Genomic DNA, 22,095 nt, shown 5'->3' on the forward strand with positions numbered 1-22,095 from the left:
TGTCCGGTGGTTCAGCGAGGTCAGCCTGATCCAGAGCCCGTGCTTCTGACCTCTGTGCTCCCCAGGACTCCTTGCTGGGGGAGGGGAGAAGACCAGGGCTAGGACTACAGCCCCAGGTTCTGGTCCTGGCTCTGTGACCAACTTGTTTTCCGGTCTCAGGCCAGGCCCTTCTTCTCTCTGGGCCCCATGTGCCACTTGTGCAGTCAACGGGGCCAGGTTAGGCCTCCACGGTCCCTCTCGCTGGGAATGCTTGGCGGGCACGTAGACTTTCCGCAGGAGCAACTGTCAAACCCAGACCCGGCCCCGCCGGGCGCTGGGCCAGAGGCTGCAAACTGGGGCCACCGGCTGATTCTACACTGCAGATGTGTTTCTGTCTGGGCCTCAGTGTTGTGGGTTTTTTTTTTTTTTTAATTTTTTTTTTCAACGTTTATTTATTTTTGGGACAGAGAGAGACAGAGCATGAACGGGGGAGGGGCACAGAGATAGGGAGACACAGAATCGGAAACAGGATCCAGGCTCTGAGCCATCAGCCCAGAGCCCGACGCGGGGCTCGAACTCACGGACCGCGAGATCGTGACCTGGCTGAAGTCGGACGCTTAACCGACTGCGCCACCCAGGCGCCCGTTTTTTTTTTTTAAACAACTTTTATAAAATTGGGAGGTTTCACCTAACAGCGCACGTTTCTAAGCTTCCTTGAACGAGGTCAGTAACATTGGGCTTATGGTAGAGCATGGAGATGCCCAGGCAGAGCCGCCTCCTTGGAGGTGCCTGTGGTCCTCACTTCCCACGTCCTCCACTGCGTTACCTGCCTGGCCTTGGCAGCCGTATGAATTTGTGACCCTACTTTTCAGCCCCCCGCTCTGAATTCATGGGCAAACCGAGGCCCGGGGAGGGGGGACAGAGCCCTTCCCCAAGGCCACCCAGGGAGTCAGTGAGGCAAAGCTCTTCCCTGGCGTCTTGCTGCCTCTTTTAGCAAGCAGAAGGGAGCCCGAGAGAACGGAAGGGTTTGCGAAGTCTCCTTTGAGCCCCAAAGGAATGTCCTAACACTTTCCTCTGAGGGACAGGGCTTGGCAGGGATCCCCAGCCCTCAGCACAAGCTTGCTACAGCTGTGCTTCTTGGTGGGCCAAAGTTCGCGTGTCTTCCAGCCAGGCCCCTCCCTGTTGGGCTGGGTGAGAAGCGAGAACCCTGTCCAGCCTTGAGCAACTCGCTATGCTATCTTCTCACTGATGGGAACCGTTCACCCACGCGGCAAATGTCCACTGGGTTCCCCCTACAATGCCAGGCTCTGGCGGCACGCGGGGATGTGGTGGGGAGCCTGGACTCTGCCCTCACAGACAGTGAGCATCCGGTGTGGGCCCCACAGCAGAGCCCCGAGCAGAACTCTCGGTAAACCCTGCCAGTCCCCGGTCTCTCGTTTCTTACCAAGAGAAGAAACACAGGTCTGGACATGACTGGGGTGTGGGAGGGTCTCAGGAGGGCCCCTCTGATAAGGACCATGGGCCGTCCAACCTGTCCTTCGTCAGCAACGCTCAGCCAGGCAGCAGAGGCTGCGAGGCAAGGGTGGAGCAGGCTGCAACAGGAAGTCAGCCCCGGCCCGATACTCTTCCTCCAGCCCTTCCAGGCCTGCTACAAGACGACCTCACCTCTCGCCTTCAGCGCTTCCTAGGCCCAAGTGAAGAAAGCACATGGGCTTGGCTATTTCCTCTTGGCTTCTCCTCCAAATGTAGGCAGGGGAATAAGGTCACTCTGGTCTCCAAGTACAGCCCATAAAACCTCTTGGCTTGCCTGCCGTTTTGCTGGGACGAGGACTGGCCTTGGGTAATAATGACACTTTCCCTTACTATTTGTTCATTATGGACGGGCTGTGGGCTGGATCCTTCACACATCTCACCTCACAGCACCCCGTGAGGTGCAGGCTCTTCCTGTTGCCATCTTGCAGACGGGAGCACTGAGGCCCAGAGTGGGCAAAATAGTGTAGCCAAGGACTCTGACCAGATTAGTTTGACTCCAGAACCTGAAGTGGTAACCTTTACACTCTATCGCGTCCAGCATCCAGGATCACAAGGTGAGGTAGGGCGGGCGGGGGGCGGGGGGCGGCTAGAATACACACAAGTTCTTTGTGTTGTTGTGCTATCCTTTAAACCTTGTTTTCTGGGGCACCTGGGTGGCTCAGTCGGTTAAGCGTCCGACTTTGACTCAGGTCATGATCTCACTGTTGGTGGGTTCGAGCCCCGTGTCGAGCTCTGTGCTGACAGCTCGGAGCCTGGAACCTGCTTCAGATTGTGTCCCCCCCTCTCTCTCTGCCCCTCCCCTGCTTGTGCTGTCTCTTTCTCTCTCAAAAATAAATAAACATTAAAAAAAAAAAAGTCATTTTCTTAAAAAAAAAAGACTTTCTTTTTAAATATCAGCCAAACTAAAACCAGGAGAGCTTTGACTTTTATTTTGAATCTGAATGAACTGAAAAATCCAATGTGCTTCTCACCCCTTGGCTCTTCATGCCCAAGTGGCTGGCTGCTGTGGGGACCCCTCATCCTCCCCATGTCCCTGTTTCCTCCATCGCTGCTGCACAGCAGCTAGGCCATCAGTAGTATCAGCAAGTAGAGAGGCAACAGGAGATTGTCTATCTGCGTCGTGTATGCTTCTAGGAGGGACACGATGCTGATAGAGCCCAAAATCCAAGCATAGCTGTAGTTTAGGTCCACTCCACTGTCAAAGATTAAGATCAGAGCTACAGAAATGATCTGCGCAAATACAGAGGTCACGGTCCCCTCAAAAGTCTTTTTGGTTCCAGGCCAGTGGATTTCCCCCATGGTGCTGCCGAAGATAGAGGCCACAGTGTCGCCCACACCCACAGCCAAGACCCCTGCGTAGGGAACCAGGGCCCTTGCTCCCCCCAAGCTACCCTTCTGTGTGCAGGGTCTGGGGACCAGCCAAATGGGAAGAGACATGCCCAGGAGCAGGTAGATATGTGTCAGGATGAGTGGTCCACTGTCTCGTTCATCCAGGAAAAGGGACAGGAGGCTCCTCAGGGTGTGGCCCAGGGGCTTGATGCGGAAATAGCGCACGTACTCCAGGAAGATGAAGACTGCCAGACAGATAGTGGCAGCTACGTAGAGCAGTGTCCGGTCAAAGAGGATACCTGGGATGTAGGTGGCCACCACGATGAAGTGGAAATACTTCCGGGCAATGGTGGGGGCCTGGTGCTTCTTGGACTCAGAGGACGACCGCTTGGCATTCTGGTAAAGTACCACCAGGCAGGCTAAGGTGGCCAGCAGAGACCAGTAGACTAGGAGGTAGATGCGGGTCTCTGTTTGGAAGAGGAATTGAAGAAGCCAGAGCAGGGGGTTCTTGCGGATGAGCCGGTGCAGCCAGGGCAGGACCACACCAAGGCCCAGCACACAGGTCATGAGGTGGAAGAAGACGGAGGAAGCCCAGGTACCTGAGTCCATGAAGACAAAGAGAGTGCTGAAGAAGATGCCCATAAGCACCATGCCTACCACCACCACCAGCAGGAAGAAATCCACTGGGTCACCCTGGCTTTCCACCACAGTCAGAGAGCGTTTGATGAGCTGGTTGAGCATGAAGCTGATGCCACCCAATACCAGCAGTGCCTCCCCAGGGGTAAAGCAGCGGGGCAGCAGGTACAGAAGGATCATGTTGAGGTACACGAAGATCAGCAGGACCTCCAAGACCTCTATCACCTCGCCCACACTCAGTGAGTGCTTCATGATGTAAATGATGACACCTCCAGCCAAGCCCGAGATGACACAAGTGTTGGTGGGCACTGGGCGGGTGATGCCCAGGGCCAATACTGAAGAGAAGAGGGCCACTGCCATGCCAGTGGCTGCCACCACAATTCCAAAGCGCTCAAAGTACGTGTTCCCCACAGACTGGCATCGCTCCTTCATGACCAGTCCGAGTAAAGGCATAACCATCGATGCCGGCAGCAGGCCGCTGTTTGCAGACATTCGGAACTGGAAGACAGCGCTTCCCTGCTGTAGCAGCCGATCCCACTTGTACTGGACGTAGAAGGCCTGCACCGCGAGGGCCACGGCACACCACGAGTATCGGTCCCACACCGCTGCGTGGATGCTGAGCACCACTGCGAACACTACTGCTGCCTCTGCCAGCACCGACCCGCTCAGCGGAGCGCCGGTCCCCGAGGCCGGGGGAGCGTACTCTCGGGTCATGTCTCTAGACCTGGGGCCCCGGGGAAACCGGGGTGACTAGCGACGTCTTGGCTTCTGGGTCCTTCAAGCCCTGCCAGGCCGACAGCGACAGCTTCACACAGCCAGCACCTTCTCTCTCCGTTCTCCAGCGGCGAGGAGGGAAGCTCCACTGGGGGCAGGCCACTCTCTGAGGCTTGATAACTGGCGCCCAGGCACCCTCCAGTGCCTCCCACTTAGGGCACAGACGCTGCCACTTGGCCGCTTTCTCTACAGCCTCGGGGGCCCTCGCCGCAGGTTCCTCACCAGTCTGGGCGTCGCCATCTTGACCCGCCCGCCGTCACGTGACGAAGAGCACCGCCCACAGCCCGGCCGGAGGCGAACGGTCACGTGGGCAAGGCGTCTGGGGGCGGGGCTGGGGCGCGCGCGCGCGCGAAGATGGCGGCGGCCGCCGGCGGGCCGTGTGTGAGGTGCGGAGCGGGCCGAGTCGGCGGGGGTGGCTGTGAGGCGCGGGGTCTGAGTCGAGCGGCAGCCGGGCGGGACTTGCGGGCGAGCTGTGGCCGCGGTAGCGGGGCGAAGCCCGGCTAGGTGGACGGGCGCCGAGACCGGGAGGCGGTTACGTCCAGACGGTCCTCGCGCGCGGGGATCTGAGGCGACTTCTCCGAGACGGGGCCGGTGCCTCACCCCCTTCCCTCAGCGCCGGCCTCGCGTCTCCTCACCCAGTCGCTTTCCCTTCCTCCTCTCTCCCCACGGGCGCGTTCCTCGGCTCACCGCCCCTCCCCTCCCCCCCCGCCCCGCGCTTCCTCGTCTGGCGTGACGCTCCCTCGAGGCGCGACGGGGCGCTTCGCGGTCGCCCGGGGGAGTCCCCACCCACCCCCGTGCCCGCCGCAGCCTCCCCCCGTGCCCGCCGCAGCCTCGGGTGCCCCGCTCCGGCGACGTTCCCGGGTTCCTCCATGTGCTCGTTAGGAGGTCTGTTCCGGGGGTCGCCGAGCCACCTCCCTGCGGTCTCTGCCCTCTTTCTCCGCGCAGCCTTTCATCCATCCATCCATTCATTTTCTGGTGCCTTGACTCCGCCAGCCGACGGGCCCAAACCCTTGAAGAGGTCCCGGGCACCGTCCTGGACTTTGGGGACGCGAAGATGAAATGTTAGAAAGGAGGAGACCGTTCTTACTTTGGAAGAGCGCTTGCTTGCTGGCGCCAGACCCGGGCCCAGCGCTTGCGAAGCGTCTTCTCCTTGGATTCGAGGCTGGAGGCAGCTTCTCCCTTACAGACGACTCGCGGATCCGAGGACTTTCGCCGAGGGGTAAAGGGAGGATTCACACCGAAGGCGGCCCCACTCCGAAGCCTGAAGCAGATCGCCACACCTCCAGCTTCCACGTTCCTGCTCGAAGCGTCTTCCGGCCGGCCCTGCCATCCCCCGGCCTAAAATTCAGCATCCCTGTCACTTACTGTGCCCGCACGCTGTCCCCACTTTTTTTTTGGGGGGGGGCGGGGTCTTCTGTACTGCTGTATCCTCGACACCCAGACGAGCATGTACTCGACACTCAGTAAATACTACAAACGTTGCCCATCTTCTCGGATATCACTTCCTTCCCCTCTCAGCTCTTAGTGAAGATTTTCTTCTTCTTCGGAGCTTTCTTTTTTTTGTATATATGTATTATTATTACAGTTACTATATCTTCATTATCGTACGTATATTTATTATTATGCATGTAGGTGTAATTATTAGTAGCTTATTCATTTTTTTTTTTAATTTTTTTAACATTTATTTATTTTTGAGACAGAGAGAGACAGAGCATGAACGGGGGAGGGTCAGAGAGAGAGGGAGACACAGAATCGGAAACAGGCTCCAGGCTCTGAGCCATCAGCCCAGAGCCCGACGCGGGGCTCGAACTCACGGACCGCGAGATCGTGACCTGGCTGAAGTCGGACGCTTAACCGACTGCGCCACCCAGGCGCCCCATTAGCTTATTCATTTTGAGAGAGAGGGTGCAAATGAGTGAGGGGCAGAGAGAGAGAAGCTGGGCTCACCCGAAGCCGGGCTCGAGCTCTCGAACTGTGTGAGATCACCACCTGAGCCGAAGTCCGATGCTTCACCAGCCGAGCCGCCCAGGAGCCCCTTTGGAGCTCTTCCGTGACTCCTTCTGAACTTTGTGAGGATGAGTTTGCCTTTTCCTCCTTAGCTCTTTCCTCTGGCAGCATTGCGGTCGCGGCGCCTGCCTTTCCTTTTCTTTATTTCACAGTCGTCGTGGAGGTTGGGTAGAGTTTAGCTCCTGCCAGGTAAGGCCCCCTCCTCAGTGAACGCGAACAAGGCAAGGAAAGGGTTTGGTCTGCCTGAGAGATGCTTCGGTCGTCCTGGGGAACCTACCAGACTCAGACCTGAAGATGGAAGGAATGACGCTCGGGTTTCTAAGCAGTGCTTCGCCCAGGGCGTGTGTTAAAGTAATCTTTCCCTTTTCTGCTGGAAAGCGCGTTACAACAGTTGGAATTCTACTGAGCAGCAGCCTTCTGCTTGAAATGCCTGGAGGTCTGGACTAAGAGAAAACTTAAATTCTCTTCCCGGTGCCTGCTGATTTGTAAGTGACCTCAGTCTGCTTTACCCTTTAGGCCTGTTTCTCCAAATGTGAGTCCTTTTCAGAGCAGTATTGAGGTGGCTCTGAAGCCTGTAGGAGAATCTTTGTGTATGTTGATAGGAGCTGGCACTAGCCAGAAATAGAGTAATACGCCCCCATCACTGAATGTTTTGGGAAGGTCACTCAGGGTTTGGCAGACAGTTTGAATATTGGCATTTTAAGGTATCTCTTGTGTTCATCGGTTAGTGTGTTCGTAAAAGTCTGAGCGGTGTGCGCGTGCTAAGAAAACACAGCAACTGTGGTTCGAAAAGCTTGTCCTGGGAAGCTTACATCTCCGTTCACATGACAGGTGTGTACCTCATCTGTGGAGTCCAGGCATCCAGGGACAGTGGCCACTTTTATTTATTATCGCTGTGGAATATCGTTCTCAATATAGTTCTCAAAAGAACTATGTCAGAGTAGGTTGGTTGTGTCTCAGTTTTCTACCAAAAGGACTCAGTCGTAGAGGCTCTTCTTCCTAACCTAGTAGCTTTCACCCAGAGGTTTCCAACCACATGGATCTCTCTAGGGAAGATAATTTCCAGTTTCCATGGACTCCAGCTCTTTGAGGAATGGAGTTCTATGTTGTCTGCGAGAACATTGGGCCGAAAGTCAATGAACTTTTTTATTTTTATTTATTTACTTTTTTTATTTTAGAGATGGAGAGAGTGCGAGCAGGGGAGAAGGGCAGAGGGAGAAGTAGAGAATCTTAAGCAGGCCCTACACTTAGCATGGAGCCTGACATGGGGCTTGATCCCACAACCCTGGGATCATGACCTGAGCCAAAATGAAGAGTCTGATGCTCAACTGACTGAGCCACCCAGGCGCCCCTCAGTACATTTTTAAAACTTTAACTTTAAGGCAAGGTATTTAGTTTCTGTGCTTTGGTTTCTCCTCCAAGTACTTAGCTCAGACTTATTTATTGTGAAAATAGGTGAGAGACACTACAGTACATATTTTGTTTCTTTTTATTATTATTCTCAAGTTGACACACAGTGTAGTCTTGGCTTCAGGAATTTTTTTTTTTTTTAACATTTATTTATTTTTGAGAGGGAGAGAGATAGAGCATGCACGGGGGAGGGACAGAAAGAGAGAGAGGGAGACACAGAATCCGAAGCAGGCTCCAGGCTCTGAGCTGTCAGCATAGAGCCCGATGCGGGGCTTGAACTCACGAACTGTGAAATCATGACCTGAGCCGAAGTGGGACGCTTAACCGACTCAGCCACCCAGATGCCCCAGGAATATTTTGTTTCTTGAAAACATATATAGAAGATGTCTCCCTGAGGCTTTGGATTAGACGTCACGGTTCTGGCCATGGCTGTTGTGTCTTGAGAATTACCTGCTAAACCTTAAGGTTCCAATTTGAGGTGAAGTCTTGCATTGATTCCTGAATAAATTCCCAGTGATCTCTCTCTTCCCTGACTGTTTTCTGTTTTACTTCTGTGGTTATATTCCTTTGTAGTGTCTAATTGTTAGGATCATGCTTTTTGTTACTTTCTACTTTCTCGCTGATTGTATAATGTGTGCTTAACGTCCTTTGTCATTCCCAACGCTAAACTTAATAAGGATCATGAGGGTCTTAGATTCATTTGTATCTTCATTATTCGTAGGCTGGAAAATGTGTAGGAATCAAGGAACCAGAGACACTTGTTTCCACAAGGATTTCCTTCCTGATAAACTACCGTTTTCTCCTTTATTCTCCTTTCTCTTGGCATGTCTACATATAATTTTGGTTTTCTAATTTTTCTGTTCCACTTAGACTGTAGGCATTGCAGGTCGAGAAGGGACTCGTCATTCTTTCTTTGATACTAATTCATGAGCATGTTGTGGGTTTTTTTTTTTTTCACCTAAGAATTTATTATTTTATTTTATTTTTTAAAATACTTTATTTATTTTTGAGAGAGAGCGAGCCCGCGTGCACAAGCAGGGGGAAGGGCAGAGAGAGAGGAGGACAGGATCAGAAGCCAGCTCCACGCTGACAGCAGGGGGTCCAGTGTTGGGCTTGAACTCATGAACCTGAGCCAAAGTCTGACACTCAGCTGACTGAGCCACCCAGGTGCCCCTATTTATTATTATTTTTTTTTCTTATTTATTATTTTAAATAGGCTCCAAGCCTGCCCATCCTGCCCATCGTGGTGCTTGAACTCATGACCCTGAGACTAAGATTTACATGCTCTACCATCTGAGCCAGCCAGGCACCCCATCAGCATGGTTGTTTTTTTCCCCCCCAGCATGTATTTTTTGAGCCTCTCCTCTGTACCAGCGACCGCGTTAAGGGTATGTGTTGCCATTGTAGAAAAGAAAGCGTCTCCTCAGCCTTTGCTTGTTGTAGGATGAATCTTGAGTGCAACTTGAAGCAGTGAATGTAATGTAATGATTAAACTCTGGAATTATGCAAACCTGGGTTCAAGCCGTAGCTCCAAGCCCTGGATCTATTATATGTTAGCTTTGTGACACTAGACAAATTATTTAAGTATTCTTAGGCCTTAATTTCCTGAAGAAATAATGGGGATAATAACAGTATCAGCTTCATAAGTGAGTTGTCAGTAAGTTGTCAATAAGACAGGGTGTTAAATGCTTAATACAGTGTCTGTATACTATAAATGCTTAGTGTTGGGTATTCTTTTTATCAAAAACTATCAGTAGACATTATTATTTTTGACATCTTATTTTTTTAATGTTTTTATTTTTGAGAGAGAGTGTGAGCAGGGGAGGGACAGAGAGAGGGAGACAGAGGATCCAAAGTGGGCTGTATGCTGACAGCAGCTAGCCCAATGCGGGGCTTAACTCACCAACCGTGAGATCATGACCTGAGCCGAAGTCCGATGCTCAACAGACTGAGTCACCCAGGCACCCCTATTTTTGACGTAACAAAAGGAACGTGACGTGGTTTTGCCAATTAAAAAATTTTTTTTTGCCAGTAAAATTTTAATTTCTAAAGGAACACTTTTTTTTTTTTTTTGAGTAGCAAGTGTAAAAGTTACTGCTTTAGTCTAGGACAGTGCTCTCTAATCTTGTTTAGTTAACAGACTCTTCCTCTCTCCCCTTCTCTCTGCCAAAAAAAAAGCTAATACTATATATCAAACATAAAAGGCAGATAGGGTCTGTACTGACCGGTCTTTTACCTGCTCCTCTGAAATAAATTGATACCCTAGAGCAGTGGTGATTTAGGAATTCATTTGTGTGGTCATTTTATTTATTTATTTATTTATTTATTTATTTATTTATTTATTTTTAACGTTTATTTATTTTTGGGAGAGAGACAGCGCATGAACAGGGGAGGGGCAGAGAGAGAGGGAGACACAGAATCGGAAACAGGCTCCAGGCTCTGAGCCATCAGCCCAGAGCCTGACGCGGGGCTCGAACTCACGGACCGCGAGAACGTGACCTGGCTGAAGTCGGACGCTTAACCGACTGCGCCACCCAGGCGCCCCTGTGTGGTCATTTTAAAATGTAGATTTCCCATGCCTGTCCTTTGAGAAACAGTAGCTCTAAGTTGTGACCAGGATTCTGTGGTACTGCTGTGTTGTTCCCAGGTGATTTTGTTGTATGTGATCTGAGTATCAAGTACGAGTTGAGAAATACTCTTACGGGACATTTTATTTAAAAAAAAAAAAAGGCGGGGCTGCTGGATAGCTCTGTTGTTCAAGCTTCTGACTCTTTTTTTTTTTTTTTTTTTTTTTTTTTTTTTTTTTTGGGACAGAGAGAGACAGAGCATGAACGGGGGAGGGGCAGAGAGATAGGGAGACACAGAATCGGAAACAGGCTCCAGGCTCTGAGCCATCAGCCCAGAGCCCGACGCGGGGCTCGAACTCACGGACCTCGAGATCGTGACCTGGCTGAAGTCGGACGCTTAACCGACTGCGCCACCCAGGCGCCCCAAGCTTCTGACTCTTGATTTCTGCTCAGGTTATGATCCCACAGTCATGAGGTCATGAGGGCTCTTAGCTGGGAGTGGAACTTGCTTAAGATTTTCTGTCTGTCTGTCTGTCTGTCTCTCTCACTCTCAGGAAAAAAAAAAAAGGGGGTGCCTGACTGGCTCAGTTGTTATAACATGTGACTCTTGATCTCCAGGTCGTGAATTTGAGCCGCATGTTGGGTGTAGAGATTACTTAAAAATAAAATCTTTTTTTTTTTTTAAAAGCAAAAACTACAGATTTTGGTGTAACCAAAACCCACAGCTTGACTTTGACAAAACAAGGAATTCTAGGCCCTGGCAGCAGGGCTTCATAGTGTGGGCACTACATAGTGTGGGCAGTGGTCTTTGGAGTTTCTTCTGGGAATCATTGCTACCTCTGTAGCTAGGGACTTAAGTTCTGAAAGCAAATGTGGATAAATGAAAGCTCAGTGATGCCCGGGCTTTTTGAAATTGGAAGATGAATGATCAAGAGTGATTTGATTTATTAGCGCAGGCATACAAATGCCTTCAATTAATGATAAGTTTCTTTCTGTTAATTTTGATGTACTGTCAGCCCTATTGTTAGCTATGTGTTATATAGTAGGTATCTAATCCATTCTGTGTAAATCAGAAGGTATCCTATGTAAAGTTCAAGTGTATGCTGTTTTTTGATTTTTGAGAGAGAAGGGGGGAGGGGCAGAGGAAAAGAGAGAATCTTTTTTTTTTTTTTATTTTGAGAGAGAGAGAGAGAGCGCGCACCTGTGTGTGGGGGAGGAGCAGCGAGAGAAGGAGAGAGAGAGAATCCCAAGCACCATCAGTGCGGAGCCCAACAAACACATGAATCTCAAGATGATGACCTGAGCCGAAACCAAGAGTTGGTTACTTAACTGACTGGGCACCCAGGTGCCCCTACTCAGACCTTTAATTTTTTTTTTTTAATGTTCATTTATTTTTGAGAGAGAGACAGAGTGTGAGTGGGGGAAGAACAGAGAGAGAGGGAGATACAGAATCTAAAGCAGGCTCCAGGCTTTGAGCTGTCAGCACAGAGCCCGATGCAGGGCTTGAACTCACGAACCGCGAGATCATGACCTGAGCTGAAGTCGGATGCTTACCGACTGAGCCACCCAGGCGCCTCAGACCTTCAATTTTTTTATTTGTTTTTTAAAGTTTATTTATTTTGACAGAGAGAGAGAGAGAGAGAGGGAGAGAGAATGAATCCCAAGCAGGCTCCGCACTGCCAATACAGAGCCAGATGCGGGACTGGAACCCATGAACTGTGAGATCGTGACCTGATCCAAAGCCAGTTTTTGAATAGTGAATGCTGTAATGCTCTTGTCATCAGATAAATGATTACTGATTTGACAGTGCAGCTCTGGGAGTTGGTGTCTATTAATTCAGCAGAACTGAAGTTTTCTTACAAGCATTAACCCTTAGAAAGGAGATTTATAATTTTAGGTTTTAAACCTCTTTGATGGGAAAATCCTGAAAGACAATTTTTTTTAAATATTTTTAAGTAATCTACACCCAACATAGGACTTGAACTCACCACCCTGAGATCAAGAGTGCACACTCCACTGACTGAGCCAGCCAGACATACCCTGAGAGACAATTTTTTTTAAATTTTATTTATTCATTTATTTTAGAGAGAGAATGAACAGGGAGAGGGAGAGAGAATCTTAAGCAGGCTCCACCCTTATTGTCGACCGTGATGCGGGGCTTGATCCCATGACCCTGGAATCATGACCTGAGCCAAAATCAGAGTCGAAGGCTCAACTGTTTAAGCCACCCAGGCACCCCTTATGTATGTATGTATGTATTTATTCATTCATTCATTCATTTGTATTGTTTAACGTTTATTATTTTAGAGAGAGTGAGATTGAATGGGGGAAGAGCAGAGAGAGAGCAAGAAAGAATCCCAAGCAGGCCCCGCACTGCCAGCCTGGAGCCTGACACGGAGTTTGAACTCATGAACTCATGAACCATAAGGTCATAACCTGAGCTGATATCAAGAGTCGGACGCTTGGGGCACCTGGGTGGCTCAGTCAGTTGACCAGCCGACCTTGGCTCAGGTCATGATCTCACGGTTCTTGAGTTTGAGCCCCAAGTTAGGCTCTGTGCTGGCAGCTTGGAACCTGGAGCCTGCTTCGGATTCTGTGTCTTCCTCTCTCTCTGCCCCTCCTCCGCTTGTGCTCTGTCTCTCTCTCAAAAATAAACATTTAAAAAAAAGAGTTGGAAGCTTAACCGACTGAGCCACCCAGGTGCCCCTTATTTACTTTTAAGAGAGAGAGAGTGCGAGCAAGGGAGAGGCAGAAAAAAGAGGGAGAGAGAGAGAGAATCCCAAGCAGGCTCCGCACTGTCAGCATGGAGTCTAATGTGAAACTCCATCCTATGAACCATGAAATCATGACCTGAACTGAAATCAAAAGTCAGGTGCTTAACTGTCTGAGCCACCCAGGTGCCCCTCCTTAAATAAAATCTTAAAAAAAAAAAAAAGAGGAAACAGCAAAACTAAAAGGCAACTGACGGAATGGGAGAAGATATTTGCAAACAACATATCAGATAGAGGGTTAGTATCCAAAATCTATAAAGAACTTACCAAACTCAACACCCAAAAAACAAATAATCCAGTGAAGAAATGGACAAAAGACATGAATAGACACTTCTCCAAAGAAGACATCCAGGTGGCCAACTGACACATGAAAAAATGCTCAACATCACTCATCATCAGGGAAATAGAAATCAAAACAAAACCACAATGAGATACCACCTGACATCTGTCAGAATGGCTAACATTAACAACTCAGGCAACAACAGATGTTGGCAAGGATGCGGAGAAAGAGGCTCTCTTTTGCCCTGCTGGTGGGAATGCAAACTGGGGCAGCCACTCTGGAAAACAGTATGGAGGTTCTTCAAAAAATTAAAAATAGAACTATCCTACAACCCAGCAATTGCACTACTAGGTATTTATCCAAGGGACACAGGTATGCTGTTTCAAAGGGGCACATGCACCCCATGTTTATAGCAGCACTATCAACAATAGCCAAAGTATGGAAGAGCCCAAGTGTCCATCAATAGATGAATGGATAAAGAAGATGTGGTGTGTGTGTGTATGCGTATCCAGTGGAGTATTATTCAGCAATCAAAAAGAATGAAATCTTGCCATTTGCAACTACGTGGATGAAACTAGAGGGTATTATGCTAAGTGACATTAGTCAGAGAAAGACAAATACCGTATGACTTCACTTGTATGAGGACTTTAAGATACAAAACAGATGAACATAAGGGAAGGGAGGCAAAAACAAAAACAGGGAGGGGAACAAAACAAGAGTCTCTTAAATATGGAGAACAAACTGAAGGTTACTGGAGGGATTGTGGGAGGGGGGTGGGGCTAAATGGGTAAGCGCCATTAAGGAAATATATTCCTGAAATCATTGTTGCACTATATACTAACTAACTTGGATGTAAATTTAAAAAATTAATAAAATGGTAAAAAAAAAAATTCTGGAAGTCATGGGCGGCTTGAAATATAGTCCTTTTTTATTTTTTATTAAAAAAATTTTTTTAATGTTTATTTTTGGGAAAGAGAGAGCACGAGTAAGCTTGGGGGAGGGCAGAGATAGAGGTAGACACAGAGTCAGAACTAGGCACCAGGTTCTGAGCTGTTAGCACAGAGCCTGATGCAGGGCTTGAACTCACAAACTGTGACATCATGACCTGAGCTGAAGTTAGACACTTAACTGACTGAGCTATGTAGGCGCCACGATATACTCCTTTTCTAGATTCTCCTTATTTGTCACTACATTTTAATGAGAGGGGAGGAAGTAGAAATAAAATGCTGCATTGAGGCAGTGCCTTAGCATAGAAGATGTAAGATAATTCACTAATTTTTATATTTCATTAATTCTAAAATATACATTTTTGCATACTTTAATACCTCTGAAATTGCAATGCATTTTATTATTGATAGAACATAAATAATTATGTATCCTTCAATTAATGATATCTTAAATGCATTAAAATGTGGTGGCCATTCTCATTTTTAATAGTACCTGCTTGGTTTAGGTTATATGTTAGTTTCTTAATTTCTACTTTGAACATCAAACTTATAAGAAAAATAGAATAGGATTAATGTCTAGAATTTCATCAAATTGCTTTATACATTGAGTTTCCTGATTTCAGAGAACAGATGAGATACCGTGAGACAGCTTAGTCAAATTTGTATTCTCTGAAAGTGCAGGGGCACATGGGTGGCTTAGTCAGTTGAACGTTCGACTTCGGCTCAGGTCATGATTTCACAGTTTGTGAGTTAGAGCTCTGTGTCAGGTTCACTGCTGTCAGCTCAGCCCACTTTAGATCCTCTGTCCTCCCCCTCTCTACCCTCCCCCACCCCAAATAAATAAAACATTAAAAAAAAATAAAAGTGCAAAATTACCTCTGCTTTCTGTCATTTTTCAGGAGCAGCAGGGAACTGTGGACAATTCTGCTTGGAAGGTCAGCTCTGAGAGAGCTGGTAAGTGCTGGTATTCTTGGGTGGATTCTGTAGTTTTTGTATAGCTTATATTACAAAGAGCCCCTGAAATTGCCTTCTCTTTGAAGGAGGAAGTAAACACATTTTTTTTATTCCTATATCTTTGTAAACATTATGCATTCCCTGCTTCTCTGTGCTGAAATGTGGTGTGTTTTATAGCCTATCTGCTGAAGTTTTCTAAATCTCTACCTTTCTTTGTCCTTTAGTGATTCCTTACCTGAAAAGATACCATGGCTGGCTGCTCAGGGTTGGAGTACAAATACCTTTCTGCTACTTCAGGGCTAAGGAGGATTCTCAGGCTTTTTCTCTGTCTCATACTTTCCTTGCCTTCTTTTCCTTTTCCATGCAGCTAGCTCCTTAGGTCACAGAGGCTATGGTATCTAGGATATTTTCAAGTATATAATCAGTAAAGCACAGTTCTTCATGTTAATCCTTGAGTGGCCTTAACTTGTGAGGGTAAAGCGTTAAGATGATATTTAATTATCACTGTTGTTATTGTGGTAATTAACATAATGAATGTCACACCTTTTTTTGAGCCTTAACATTTTTTTTTTTTTTTAAGTAGGCTCCGTGTCCAATGTGGGGCTTGAACTCATGACCTTGACATCAAGAGTCATGGGGCACCTGGGTGGTTCAGTCATTTGAATGTCTGACTTTAGTTTTGGCTCTGGTCATGATCTCACAATTTGTGGGTTAGGGCCCTGCATTGGGCTCTGTGCTGACAGCGTGGAGCCTCTTTGGATTCTCTCTCTCCCTCTCTCTCTGCTACTCCCCTGCTCTCTCTGTCTCTCAAAATAAATAAACAAACTTAGAAAAAGAGTCACATGCTCTACTGTCTGAGCCAGCCTGGCACCTCTAGAGCCTTAACATTAAAAAAAAAAAAAAATGTTTTTTTAGCGTTTATTTATTTTTGAGAAAGAGACAGTGCGAGCTGGGGAGGGGCAGAGAGAGAGGGGGACACAGAATTTGAAGCAGTCTCCAGGCTCCGAGCTGTCAACACAGAGCCAGACGTGGGGCTCGAACTCAAGAACCGTGAGATCATGACCTGAGGTGAAGTCAGACGCTTAATCATCTGAGCCATCCAGGCAGCCCTAGAGCTTTAACATTTTGATATGCTTTCATCTGATAATTCTACTTCTAGGAACATATCTTACAAGAAAGAAATCCTGAAAAAATTTTTGTATACAAAGCTCTTTACCATAGCATTATCTATATTAAGTAATCACAGCTTAAGTATATCTAACGTTAGAGACATGGTAAATAAATTATTAGCTAGCTACTTGATAAAATATCATGCAACCACTAGAAAGGACATTAAAAAATTTTTCTTTATTGTTTATTTATTTTTATAAGACAGAGACAGCATGAGCAGGGGAGAGGCAGAGAGAGGGAGACACAGAATCTGAAACAGGCCCCAGGCTCTGAGCTATAAGCACAGAGTTCGATGTGAGGCTTGAACTCATGAGCCGTGAGATCATGACCTGAGCCGAAGTCAGACGCTTAACCGACTGAGCCACCCAGGCACCCCAGAAAGCTCGTTTATCAAGATTTTCATAATAAGATTAAATCATTGTTAGAATGTTAAGCAAGGGAAAGGAGGCTACATAATTCTCTATCCAAAATGATTTCAGCTGTGGGGAGAAGCGTATTAAAAAGACCAGGAATGTGTAAATCCCTGTATAATTTCTTTGTTCTTTTCCAGAATCAGATTGAGGCAGAACTGAATAAACATTGGCAGCGGCTCTTAGAGGGGCTGTCCTACTATAAACCTCCCAGGTATGGCTATTCCATGCGTCTGGCTAGAGTAATTCCACTGAGGAAGCTGGGGTAGAGAAACTCTTCGTGTACGATTTGGTGATACTGCTGGGTTAGGTAGATTACAGAGAATACAAATTGGTTACCAGTGGAAAAGAGTCAGGCACATTTGTACTGTCTGTTGAAAGGGAAATTCCTTTTAGAAATACAACCTTGCCGAATGCAGTTATATAAGCCTAGTGCCTAGGGCTAGAGAGTCATTAACTCGTCAGTGAATAGTTCTTTTTTTTTTTTTTTTCAACGTTTTTTATTTATTTTTGGGACAGAGAGAGACAGAGCATGAACGGGGGAGGGGCAGAGAGAGAGGGAGACACAGAATCGGAAACAGGCTCCAGGCTCCGAGCCATCAGCCCAGAGCCCGACGCGGGGCTCGAACTCACGGACCGCGAGATCGTGACCTGGCTGAAGTCGGACGCTTAACCGACTGCGCCACCCAGGCGCCCCTCGTCAGTGAATAGTTCTGATATTTATCTCGTTCCACCATGTTTGTGTGAAGTATTGTCAGCACCAAGTGCCGGGATAGGGCAGTGGACAGTGACAGTAGTAGCTGACCACTTAGGATGTTTATTAGGTACCAGCTGTTACTCTTGGCACTTAGCAGAAGTTCTTTAATCCTTATAACAGCTCTTTAAGATAGCTACTGTTTTTATTCTTTGCTTGAATATATAGATTTTTTTTTCCTCTGGGCAATGAAAAACAACAGCAATCAAATATAAATTAGTTTTAAAAAAGAAGAGAGTACACCTTGTAGGATTAGACTCTTGTACCTTAATTCCTAGTCCAGATTGCATTCTGTTATGCGTCGGAGTTCCCAAGCCACCCTCATTTCCTTTCTACTTCTGAACATCTGATTTTGTTTTTACATTACTTTCCATCTTCATTTTCTTAGGTTAGTGAAGAACTTTCTTTTTTTGTTGTCGTTCATTACCCCTTCCCCCATACTTATTTGAAGTAACTCCCAGACGTCGTGTTGTTTTATCTGTAACTTCTGTGTGTCCAAAATATATGGACTTAAAAAAAAAGAAGCTAATCACTATATTATCACCTATAGGTACTTTTATTATTATTGTTTCCATTTTACAGATGGGGAAACTGAGGCACAAAGAGGTTAAGTAACTTGCCCAAGGTCACACAGCTAGTAAGTTTAGAACCAGGATTTGAACCTGGCAGTCTTACTCCAGTGTCTGTGTTCTTAATCCTCATTCTGTGTTGCCTCTTTCAGAACTTACTGTTTAACCTTATAGTAGCCTTTGTGTTGTGGATTTCCTGTGAAATGTGAGAGTCTATAAAAAAATCAAATCCAACAACAACATGCTTGTAGTTTACAGAATGGGCATTTGTGGCATTACTTTCTTTTTTTAAAGACAAAAGTTTCTTTGTCAGTAGCATGAGATTTGAGGTCTGACAGACTTTTTTTTTTTTTTTTTTTTTTTAAACATCAGCCTTTATTTGAATTTAACTTTTTTTTTCCCTTTAATGTCTTTTTTCTGTTCTAGGATCCAATTCAGGATCCCACGTTGCATTTAGTTGTCATGTCTCCTTAGCTCTTAGATGTGACAGCATCTCAGTCGTTCCTTAATTTTCATCATCTTGAATAGTTTTGAGGAGGACTGGTCAAGTATTTTGTAGAATGCCCTCAATTTGGATTTGTCTCATGTTTTTCTCATTATTAGATTGGAGTTGTGGGTTTTTGGGAAGAATGCACAGAAATGAAGTACCATTCTTATAACAGAGGATGTGGTAATCCACATGAAATCACTGGTGATGGTGATCTTGCTCATTTGGGCAAGGTAGTATTTGCCAAGTTTCTCTTCTGTCAAGTCATTGTTTTTCCTTTCCCTACTCTGTTTTAGAAGTGGGTCACTAAGCATAGCCCACTTTCTAGCTGGGGGTATAGTGGAATTAAATTCTACTTCCTGAAGGAAGTAGCATCTATATATATTATTTGGACCTCTTCTCTAAAGAAGGTTTTTTCCTTCTCTGTATTAATTTATTTATTTACATGGGCACATGTATATTTATTTTATACTTTGTTTTAGCTTTGGTCACTGGGAGTTCTTTCAGGTTGGCTTCTATGAAATCTTGACATTTTCCATCCTTTTTTTTTCCTGAATTATTTTCTGACATCACAAGATGCTCCAGGCTCATCTTTTATTTTCCCCGCCCCAGCTGTAGAGTTAGCTGTTTCTCTAAGGAGTCTTGGTAACTTTTATTAGATAATGGTATGAGAAAAAAAAAGAAAAGATAATGGTATGAGAAACCAAGATCTGGGTGCTGGGTGTGCTCACTGCTACTGGGGTGCTATAGCTTCTAGGCCCTCTCAGCTAGGCAATATGTATTTGTATACTAACAGACCTGGTTTTAAATTTCACCTTCACTTTTTATTAGCTGTGGGATTTTTGGTAAGTTATTTATTCTTTCTGAGTATTAGTAATTCCACTTGTAAAATGGGGATAGTAATATCTCCCTTTCAGGATAGTTGTAAGGATCAAGAATAATACAACTTAATATATCCACATTTATTATTATAACTGTAATTTGTAACAGACACTTACTGTATTTATCATTTAGGCATAAGTAGTTCTGTGTTATAAAATGTGTAGAGATGAAGTTGTGGTTGTGTGTATATTTTGTAGGCACCTAAAGGGCAAGAAAAGGTCTGTTGTAAACATATCTTTAAGCATTTTTGTTTAAAATCCTGAGAGGGTCATTGAGAATGAGGAAATGATTCATTGTTCTTTTCATAGTTCAAATTCAGCTGAAAAAGTGAAAGCTAATAAAGATGTGGCTTCACCATTGAAGGAACTGGGTTTAAGAATCAGCAAGTTTTTGGTGAGTAAAAATTAGCACTGGCTCAATTTACTACCTGCACTGCAGATGTCCATTGTTTTGTTGTTAGTGATTGTTAGTGAAAATTCAGTGTATTTCTGTTTTGGAGATTAAATTGAGCATACTATGTTTCAAATATATTCAAGTTGCAACTCTTCTTGCTAAAAAGCTACAAATTAAGTTGCCAGACCTGTTTACTATATATATATGTTTACCATATGTGTATATGTTTACTATACACACACACACACACACACACACACACACGCACGCACGCATGCACACACATGCATGCACGCACTGGAGTTTTCTTCAGCATGTGTGTGGTGATCCTTAAATTGACTAGATTGTATTTAAAATTTTTTTTAATGTTTCTTTTTATTTTTGAGACAGAGAGAGACAGAGCATGAGTGGGGGAGGGGCAGAGAGAGAGGGAGACACAGATTCCGAAGCAGGCTCCAGGCTCTGAGCTGTCAGCACAGAGCCTGATGCGGGGTTCAAACTCACGGGCTGTGAGATCATGACCTGAGCTGAAGTCTGTTGCTTAACTGACTGAGCCACCCAGGCACCCTGAGATTATATTTAAATATGTAGCTGTTTCTTTTTATTTTCTTTCTTTTTTTAATGTTTACTTTTGAGACAGAGAGCATGTGGGGGAGGGGCAGAGAGAAAGAGGGAGACAGAATCTGCACAGGCTGCACGCTGTCAGCACAACACCAGGGCTCAACCCACGAACTGTGAGGTGGTGACCTGAGCCCAAGTTGAAAGCTCACTTGACTCAGCTACCCAGGCACCCCTCTTTTTTTATTTTGGAAACGCAGATCATGCCTGCTACTGTATTAACTGTTTGGTAGATATGCACAATTGTTTCTGATGTTGTAAATTTGATCGTCATGTAAATTACATGTCAGTCACTGGCTTCTTTTTCTTCTATTTGGGGTAAATTTATCATCTTTTATGAAATCTTTTAAAAGGATTTTTGTTTAGGTATTTTGTCCATAGCACCATTTACAGTGTTTTCCAGTTATGTGTCTTTTACCACTGATTGACAACTTGGCTGCTTAAATATAGCGTTATATTTGAAACATGATTTTTAAAAACCTTGTCTAAAATAGATCAAAACATTAGGTGTACATTGTTTTACAACCAGTATCTGTAAGCTGAGAAGCAGTACTGATGTGTCCAGTGTCAGGAGGAGTGGTTAAACCTGTTGCTGTTTATGCCCACCATTCACACAGCCCTCTACCTGTTTCATCTATTTGTATATGTTCTGAATACTCTTGATAGATTTTAAACTAGTAGTGGGCAATCACTGTCTCTTCCCTAGTGTGCTCATTATAATAAATGCGCCATTATAATACTTACAGATATAAAACATAAAGCTCTCAAACACACTCCTCCTTGAGACTGACAGCTTGAGGGAGGAAGTGGAGAGAAGAGAGAGGAAATGAGGTTTCTGTGATTTCTTCAGTCTCTTTTCCCTTCCTCTTTTCCTCATCTATCAATCACAGACCTATCTCCGTGCTTGTTGAGTGACCTGTGCACATTCAAGCAGTATTCTGTCACGGAAATCCCTGTCTGGTAACACACCCTCACATTTCAACTTTTTACCAAATTTCACCAAACACTTGGACTATTTCATTTTTGTCAGCTCACCATTGATAACAGAGTATAGGTTATTCTGTCCTTGTGACAAAATAAATAACTAACCAAAATTCTGTTGACCTGAAGTAGTTTTCATTGACTGCAAATCAAAGGATGGGGCAGTACCTGGTTGTCGTTCATCTGAGAAGGAGACATGTCATGCCTTTGGAAGCAGGAATGTCTGCCTGTACTTCAGTTTCCACAACTTGCTCCAAAGGAGTAAGGAGCAAGGATTTACTATGAACCTGGGCCTCTCTTCTCACCCCGACAGCATGTGCATCAATACCTGAGTTTATTCTGTGTTAAAAAAAAAAAAAAAAAAAAAAAGCTTTTTATTTATTCAAGTTCTAGAGGATATTTATTCATTCTAGAGGATAAGCCTTTAGGACGTTGTGCATCCTTTGTGTGTTTTCTGAGCTGACGTGGCTGTTCCTCACTTACGGCCTCTGTATTTCAGGGTCTTGACGAAGAACAGAGTGTGCAGTTGCTCCAGTGTTACCTTCAAGAGGATTATAGAGGTACTCGGGACTCACTAAAGGTTTGTAGTTATGCCCAGCTGCTTTCTCCTGCCTTTGTCCTTTTCCTTGGTGTTAGGTGTTGAA

At 45.8% G+C, this 22,095-nt stretch overlaps 2 protein-coding genes across 2 annotated transcripts in view; one reads left to right on the top strand and one right to left on the bottom strand.

Moving 5' to 3' along the window:
* Positions 1–2,419: 2,419 nt before the first annotated feature.
* DOLK (dolichol kinase) lies at positions 2,420–4,514 on the bottom strand. Its single transcript, XM_030293847.1, has one exon. It carries the CDS (start codon positions 4,189–4,191, stop codon positions 2,575–2,577), a length of 1,617 nt encoding a protein of 538 aa, XP_030149707.1. The 5' UTR covers positions 4,192–4,514; the 3' UTR covers positions 2,420–2,574.
* Positions 4,515–4,564: 50 nt separating this feature from the next.
* NUP188 (nucleoporin 188) overlaps positions 4,565–22,095 on the top strand; it is a 55,687-nt gene continuing 38,156 nt past the window's right edge. Inside the window, exons 1-5 of the mRNA XM_032595649.1 lie at positions 4,565–4,637; positions 15,133–15,187; positions 16,908–16,981; positions 19,768–19,852; positions 21,951–22,031. Coding sequence (XP_032451540.1) covers positions 4,606–4,637; positions 15,133–15,187; positions 16,908–16,981; positions 19,768–19,852; positions 21,951–22,031 — 327 coding nt within the window. The 5' untranslated portion in view covers positions 4,565–4,605. The remainder of the gene's footprint in view (positions 4,638–15,132; positions 15,188–16,907; positions 16,982–19,767; positions 19,853–21,950; positions 22,032–22,095) is intronic.

This window comes from Lynx canadensis, chromosome D4 (genome assembly GCF_007474595.2).
Source record: "Lynx canadensis isolate LIC74 chromosome D4, mLynCan4.pri.v2, whole genome shotgun sequence".
Lineage (NCBI taxonomy): Eukaryota > Metazoa > Chordata > Mammalia > Carnivora > Felidae > Lynx > Lynx canadensis.